This window comes from Pinus tabuliformis, chromosome J (genome assembly GCF_031772625.1).
Source record: "Pinus tabuliformis cultivar Carrire ecotype Pingquan chromosome J, CPIR1, whole genome shotgun sequence".
NCBI lineage: Eukaryota > Viridiplantae > Streptophyta > Pinopsida > Pinales > Pinaceae > Pinus > Pinus tabuliformis.
This window is the reverse complement of record NC_142295.1, coordinates 1,578,315,597-1,578,324,430: the sequence shown is the minus strand read 5'-3', so window position 1 is coordinate 1,578,324,430 and position 8,834 is coordinate 1,578,315,597. Positions and strand designations below refer to the sequence as shown.

Below are 8,834 nucleotides of genomic sequence, written 5' to 3'. Positions count from 1 at the left end.
GTGATATGGGATGGAGTTTCGTAGGTTACATTGAATAGACTTCACCTTTGCATGCCAATAATCAAGATTAGCTTCAACAACTCTTGTAGTCTCCAATTGTACACCTACTATCCACTTCATTCTTTGGCCTACCATTATTGCTTAAGCTTGAGCTCGAGGACCATTGTCACCTTGGAGCTTCTCTCTCTCGTGCACACACTTCATCCTCCAAGTCAAGATTTCAAAAAAGGTAGTTTTAGCTAAAAATGGTTAACGAATTGAACTTCCTACTTTCCTATAACCCTCTTTTATATTACTGAAACTAAATGTATAAATATAAAATTTCTAATACGACAACAAAATCAAGGAAGAGTGGAGTAGCTAAAAAAATCGCATCAATTCCTACTTGCATATAACCCTCTTTTATATTACACAAACTAAATGTATAACTATGCAATTTTAGTGGCTAAAAAAATCGCATCAATTCCAACTTACATATAACCCTCTTTTATATTACACAAACTAAATATATAACTATGCAATTTCTAATATGACAAAAAATCACAATATCAAATAAGTGAATTATTGATGTTAAGAATCATTTTTTCACTCCAATGCATTTATGTGAAAAATATTATTTGTTATTTATATGTTTCAATTGGAAACAATAATTATTATTCTTATTATTACTTACTACACACTTAAAGATCAAGTAAAATGTATCTTTATTCATAATTTTCACCCTCAAAGAGTCGCCTTGAGAGTAAGGTACAAATGTCCACATTTTTATGCCAATCTATAACTATAGGTTTATCATAATTTTATTTTAATTTTCATCTTAATTAAAATATTATAGAATTAAAAATTAAAAATCTTCATATATAAATATTGTTTTTTATATAATTCAAAATATATTTAATTACCATAAATATTTTTAAATTATATTTTATTTTTATTTTATTTTTAAATCAAATCTCTCGTGAGAAAAGCCTTAGACCTTGAAAACAATCACACCTCAAGATTTTAATCAAAATTGAAAATAAATTTATGACAATTGAAAAGAAATTTATGACAATTAAAGTAAAATTAACTAACCCCTCGAATATTCCTAAAACATACCCCTCAAATATTAAACAAATAAATTAGCTAACTAATCCGTATCTTTTTAAATAGTGTTATGATCACGTTTGCACCTCTTTCGATGCTACATCTGAAGTCAAAATAAATTTATGCTCATAATAAAAATTTACATTTATTTATTTTTTCCCTTATTTTGTTAAATTCCTTTCCGTACTTTTTATAAGGCAATAAGGATCCGCACTAACAATAAATAAACATATTGCCTTCAACTTTGCTCCTTCAAACTGTTGTCCAATGTCTTCTAAATTTTCTGTGAAATGAGAGTTGTGGACAAAATTCTGCTTTTTATTAGTTTGTTTAAGGCGCATTTGCTGGAAGCTTCTGAATTACAGTTCAAAGCGCGCGCTTTCTTTCCCTGTATGAAACATTTTCCTGTCTTTTAAATCCAACCCTTCCCTTCCCCTCCCCAGATACACAATAGAAAATTATGGGTAAAATTCTTTTCAACACCCCCAACCTTTCCCTCGGTTCCTGAGATTTGTTTTCCTTTCTGTAACGTGTTTTTCCTGTATCAGTTGGTTAACTAACATGTCACTATGTAACAAAAGGAAAACATCAATTAGGCATTGAGATATTAGATTAGAGGAACCAGGCTTGCATGAGCATTCTGAAGACAGTTGTATCTCTCCAAGAATATGCTAAAAAAATCATTTTGTCAAATATACATTGTTCAACCAATCCAACAGTTTCCTGCATGTTATATTTATGGTACAAGATGAATCCATTCATGTTGAAATTGAATTGCATTTCTTTTATGCCTTATCATGAACAAAGCTTTGGCAATCTATGGTTGGTATGGCTACTGCTGTTTTTAATTTTGACATTAGTGAGTCTTGACATTTGAGAATGCAATTTTTTGCAGACTTTCTCCAACTCCCTCAATCTCCACTGCATCCCCTGCAGGTCTGCCTTCAACTCTTGATTTTCCTCACAAATCACAGAACTATAATCAAGCTCTTTTGAGTACAAAATTACTGGGCTGCTGCGTGTGACTTCTTCTTCCTGGGGAAAATGCATCCCGCTATCACTATTGGAATGAAAGGAATCTGAACTTTTCACATAATAACTATCAAGTGTGCTTCTCAGCTTTGCTTGTTGCAACAGCAGGACCTGTATTGCTATTCTCGATGGAAATCTGGAATTTTGTGCAATGTGTTTGCTTGCTTCAAAAGAGAGTTTGTGGTAATTGATCGATTTGCAAAGGCCCATTTCTTCTTCTTCAGACAATGTTGGGTGTACCTGTTCAAAAAACAAATTTAGATCATTCTGATGTAGGGAAAAAATCATATTCAAGGACATTTTTTTACTAGCAGCATAGATTCTGAGAATCACAATTTCTCAAACCAGCTTCTATTAAACATACTCAGCTGTACTTCAATTCTAAGAAATCAATAGAAGTGCTAAAGAACCCAAGGTTAAGAAGTCTGTTCACATTATGAACGATTCAGGTCAGATGAAGGAAACCATAGCTATTGATACAGGCTTAGTTTTAAGGCTTATTTCAAAGAAACCAATTGTATTGACTCAGATTTTCTGAAAAATTCTCATGTTCTAACTTCTGACATGAGCTTAAATTCAAAGAACAAAGATTGTATTGACTCAGATTTTCTGAAAAATTCTCATGTTCTTAACTTCTGACTTGAGCTTAAATTCAAAGAACCAAGTGGCATTGATTGAGGTTGCATTAATGACCCAAGTTAAAGAATTCAGGTTTGACTTAAAGAATCCACAATAGCTGTCAAGAATAAACATGAGAAGACTTGTTGCATTTGTGTGTCAGTCATAGTCAGAGAACCCACTAGTATAGATTCAGACCAAGTTAAAAGCCTCATTGATAACAACATACAATTGGCACACATTCACGCTGAAATAATGAAACACATTTTAATAATTTGATCTTGGATTCAAGAAACTCGTGCATATTCTCTCAGGCTAAGATCGGAATTACTTTCAACTGATTCCGACTTAATTCATGAAAATGTACAGTATTAACTCAGGTTACTATATGGAAGGCATGTATACGATTCAAACAACACAAACCCGATTGATATGAAGCCAGTTTAAAGAACCTATTCATATTAATGCAGGCTTACTTGGATCATTTATTTGGAATGGTTGAGCTTAGATTAAAGAATATATTTGGTGTTAATGCATTCACCAAAGACCCCCTTGTATAATTTGGCCTTTAAAGTAAGGAATCTATTGCCACTATTATTCAGGTCAGATTAAAGAATTTGATTTTAGTGTCATGAGCAGAATTGGCATAACATATTTGCAATTAGCGTCAATACTTGAAAAACAATTTACAATATTAACTCAGGCTAGATTAATGAACCTATTTACACCAATCCAGAAATGAAATAGCTCTCATTTGTACTGTTTGATTTTGAGTTTTGGGCAGGTGAAGCTCGGAACTCAAATGACACTCAGAACTTCTTAAGCACCCATGTTCTCACAGTTCAAGGGTGCTTAAATGACACTCGATACTTCTTAAGCACCCATGTTCTCACAGTTCATGGGTGCTTACCCACTTATGGTTCCACTCATAGCAATCCGCATGACACAGGGAACTCTCTAATCACCTAACCCAATAGCCAAGGTGAATAGTAACCTCCCCCACAGGGGGGAGACAGATAGCAAATTCCCATTAATTTGCCTCTGTATGTTTATCTGAGGTCAACTGAAAGAACCTGACTCTGGTATTCATTTGAGTTAGATTAAAGAACCCATTTAAGTTGAGAAGTCAAAGAACCTTTTCTGTGATTAGGACTTTCTTATAGTTAGCCCATTGATAGTGTTTATTCAGGCCAAACAGAAAAACTTATTTGTGCTGATTCATACAATTTTGATGAACACATTCGTATGATTGGGGATTCCTATTAAGATCCATTGTTGCTGGTAAGAATTCAGGGCACATCAAAGAACTTAATTGTAATGGCTCAGCCTAGCTCGAAACAATTTAAAAAAATAAAACAAATTGTATCTATGGAGGCAATATTAAAGAGTCTGTTTTAGAGAATCCATCTAGGGCTTACCTCAAGATACATATCCAAGGCTCTGTAAAGCACATCACAGGAATCTCTGGCATCATCTGGCAATGATTCAAGAAGCAACTGAAATTTGGAGGGCTTGAGATTGACATCGGGGGCCACCTCTGTAATATACTTGTCCATGAGGCTACCCACCCTCTTCAGCCGACTCTGGTAGCAAATGCCAGAAGTGGGCTCGGCGGTGCCAGTGGGCAATTCAGGCACAGAAACCATCGCCTGATCCATGAGGAAAATCTGCACATATCTGAGAACAAGATCCACATCATAGAGGCAACCCATCCCCTGGGGTGCAGGAATCAGTATGTTATCCAATGTAGCATTGTCCAACTGTGATCCAATCATATTGTCTAGTTGTTTCCTGCATAATTTAGAGGCATTTAACACAGTGGCCACTCTTAGGATCCCAAACAAGCTCCTGCATGTGACTGCTGCTCTCTCCAAAGAATGAAGCAAACCCACAACAGTTTCGAGAACTTCCCTCTGCACTTTCTGGGCATAGCGGTGCATAATCTGCTCGTCCCTCCCACATTTTTTCTTGGGGGATATGGAGCTGTAGCCAAGCATGGGCAAGGTAGACTTCAGGTAATGCGAAAGAAATCTGTTGATAACCCAGTTGTCCATTTTGTGGGCAATCATGGTTTTGACAATTCTTTCCATCAGATACATACTCAATGACGACAGATCTTCAAACCACCATCCCGTTTTAGTTTTTGAGCTCTCAGAGCTTCTCGTATCGCAAGAATACCGAATCCCAATACTATCAGGAGAAGACGAGGCAGGACTGGTATCACAGTTAGCATTCATTCTTTCTATGAGTACATCAATACATCTCTGAATAATCCCTGTAGAATCTGTTGTCAATACCATAGCCTCGCAGTCCTTCAATGCATTTATCAATTCCCGCCAACTCCAGAAGGCCAAGCCCTTGAGAAAATCCTCTGTTCGCCTCACCAGGTTCCCTTCTTGGATCTCTTCTGTCATCTCCAGATACTCGGCCACACAACGAAGCTTGCATATGTTGGTGGACGTGATCTCAATGCTGTTGATCCCATTGTAGCAGAACCTGCCCACCAGCTCAAATGCCTTGGCGCCTCCTGGTAAATCATGAAGTATTACTTTGTATGACTTCACTCGCCCTGCCTGACCTCCTCCTGCTGCTGCCGCCTTGTTGAACAACTTGATCAGCCTCCCTGAGAAGGAAAGCAGTGTTTTCTGCAAGAAATCCAATCACGCCCCCAATTCATCTCAGGATACCCACCACCCACAAAAATAACAATCAATCCATTTCAACATACCTACCACCTAAAAAATAGCATAACTAACATAAACCCATCCTAACCCTCAATCTCAAGCCCCAAGAGCTGAAGAAAACTCAAAATGCAAGTAAAGCAAGTTGCAGAGCACCTTGCTTTTCTCTGCCCAATAAAAGCAAAGCAAAACAGAAGGATAGGATAACAATACCTTGTCTAGAAAGAATGTTTCTTCTCCATTGACATTCACCTCCAGATCACATACAGGGTGCATGCTGCTCTACTACAGGTGGGAGTTATCAAGGTTTTATGCTAGAATATGTATATGAGGTTTCACCATGGAAACACCCAAAAAGACAGATACAGAGGCAGAGAAATGCTGGTGCTCCTAAGCCTTCGATTCTGCACATTCATCAATGCAAACTGTAACAGAATCACACCCTTCATCTGACATAACATTCGTGTAAAAGTTATTTTCAATTCGATGCTCCAACAGGACACCAGCAATGTTATGTCAGTAAGCAACTGCAAGCCCTGACTCTGAACACGTTTGTTGGCTTAGAACTCCATTCATGCTTTCACACACATATATATACATGTGTGAGAGCTTTCTTGCAGGTTTATTTCCCGTGTAAACAGATAACTAACTGATTTACCCTTCGTTCTGCGTGAGGGGTTATTTTATTTTAATAACTAAATCTGGTTGATTAATACGGAAATGTATCATCCTGATAAGCCCTTTGAAGTAATTAGGTTCTTCTTTAACAAAAGAAAATTGCAACCATTTTATTGTTAAGAGATTCTTTTATTGGTAAGAAAATTGCAACCATTTTATTGTTAAGAGATATTTTTATTGGTAAGGTTAAAGGCGGTCATGTTTTTATTGCTGAGGTTTTCACATTGTTAGTCATCTTAACCGAGTGGAGTTCAATAAATTCTCTGGTCTACTAAGGCCACTTGGCAATGTTTACATGTCATTAAAGTCATCCCACCCTACCAGAGTTCCAGTTCCATTCTCTTGTCCAGTGCTGCCACCTCATTCTCTTGTCCAGTACTGCCACATGTTCAAAATAGGATTGGAAAGATGATGGTTCACATAATTCCCAACGATAGAAACTCTTGACATCTCATGGCACATGGAGAATCAAACCAGATTAATTTAACATGGTCTCTTTGACTTTTACAGACCATCAATTAATTTCAGTGGCGTGCATGGACCCAATCCCCAATGAACAATCGAAGCACATAAAGGAGAAGTGGAGTGGAGCCTTGGTGTGCCTCAAGAAAATATTTAATCCGGAAGGTTGATGAGAATAAAAATGGGCCCCACCAAGTTGTGGACGATAAGTAAATTTATGTAAAGGTAAAATATGAGTTCGTTTCGATGTGCTGATTAGAATCTTTCATCTCTAGGGTTGATGAGAAGCTTGGTTGGATAAATGTTGGGTCCCACCATGTTCTAAAGAAAAGTATTGAACTTATCTTAAGGTTAAAAAATGGTTACTTATGAGGTGGCTAATTGCTCTAGGGTTGATGAGAAGCTTGGTTGGATAAATATTGGGTCCCACCATGTTCTAAAGAAATGTATTGAATTTAGCTTAAGGTTAAAAAATGGTTACTTAGGAGGGGTAATTGTTTGTTTAAATGTTATTTATATTTATATTTATGTTTATGTGGTATTGTGTTGTATTTAATGTGTGGTTAATTGTATATATTTATTGTGGAAAAATTTATCATGTTTTTGTTGTCAAATTAGTATTGGATTTAATGTTTGTTTGATTGTATATTAATTTGGTTATAATTTTTAGAAATTGATTTGGTTTTATTTTAGAGTTATTGAGTGTTTTTTTGGGATTGAAGAAGTTTTTTTTAATGTTTGTTGGTTTCAATATTAATTGTACATTTTCATATTTAGACATTTGGCATTGTTATTGAAAATCTTGCATTATCTTATGTTTGTGCACCAATTCAGTTTGCAATCCTAGACTTATGTTTCCAAATAAGGATACATATGGTTGCAACACAAAGGCATAGCTAGTACAACATCCATATGTTCCTTCATATCAATATTGATTTCATTCTTGGAACCATTGCAAGCTAGAATTTGGGAAGGACTAAAGCACAGTAAGGATTTAGCTACTGACCATGGATATAAGGAAGAATAAGGTCCTAACTAGATGGTTTTGATGTGATGTGTCTCTCTATTATGTTATGTCTCTCTCTGCCACACATATTTCTCTTTGCCACTATATGTCTTGCAATTAGAGATTTATAAGACTTGCAATCTTACATTAAATTTACAAAAATATGATGGCAAATGATGAACATATCATTTACAACTCAAATATAGAGAGCATTGTGAAAATCTAAAACAATCAGGTTCGTTCTTTTTTAGGAAAGTGTAGAGAGTAATTATTTGTCCAATAAGAGTTGTCTGATACCATTGAGTCGTCGTTTATATTTAAGATTCTTGGAAATATTTCTTCCAACATAGATTTCTCAATTTAGAAAATACATTTAAAGTTAGAAAAATAAATCTTAGTTAAAGTGTTTATACTTGAGGAGTGGTTTAATGGCAAACCTTGCTTCCATTAGCTCCTTTCCCTTAGCCCCTCTAGCATTATAAATAATCAAATCTTATTCGAGGAATGACCAAATCCAAATCAAAACATAATTCAATTCAAGAAACGACAACTAGAAACATGAGCTCTGAATGCAAATTGATCCCATCATTAATATATCTATGATGGCATGGTAGAATTCATTTTCCACTTTTCTTATTGACTTACTACAACACCTATAAGTGGAAACCGACATCTAGAGATAGGAACTAGCAACTGTCCATTGTAACATTGAATGACCAACGAGTTTCTACAAAATAAAGCCATACCCTTGACTAGGGACCATGAAGTATCTATATATCTGAGTTGACAACCAAAACCAAATCTTGAAATAATTTTGCAGTCTATCTCTTCTGGAGAACTCTTTATTCACATTCCTCTTGCTAACAAACCTTGAGTGAGGGTATTAAGACATCCATACAATGATGTCATCTCTGGTAGATAATGAAAACATAGTTATAGACCAAATTGGTTGAACCATTCTCCATATATACATAAAAAATGAAGGATATTAGCAAAGCATATGACTTTTTCCACCTCCTACTCTGGGCTTCGTCTAAGTGATGGATGTCACATAAGTCACTTGTGGAAAACTTCTTTTTTTGGTAACCTAGAGGAGTCGACAACTGGGTCAGCCTCGTACTCATATGACACGGGGTTAATTCTGGATGCTACCATAAACCTATGGGGGCCTACAACCTGTCCTCCTCTCCATAGACCAGGTCATGACTAGGGGATTGAACCTTGAATCTCTTAGTTTGCAGGATTTCACATCACTCTAATCACTAATTGAT

General features: G+C 35.9%; 1 protein-coding gene across 1 annotated transcript; it reads right to left on the bottom strand.

The window, feature by feature from the left end:
• Positions 1-1,881: 1,881 nt before the first annotated feature.
• On the bottom strand, positions 1,882-6,086 carry LOC149233513 (BTB/POZ domain-containing protein At3g22104-like). The gene is made up of 3 exons (XM_089379780.1): positions 5,631-6,086; positions 4,155-5,381; positions 1,882-2,358 (listed from the first exon to the last, which is right to left on the bottom strand). The coding sequence occupies exons 1-3, from the start codon at positions 5,691-5,693 to the stop codon at positions 1,882-1,884; spliced, it is 1,767 nt and encodes a 588-aa protein (XP_089235906.1). The 5' UTR covers positions 5,694-6,086.
• Between the last annotated feature and the right edge of the window lie 2,748 nt (positions 6,087-8,834).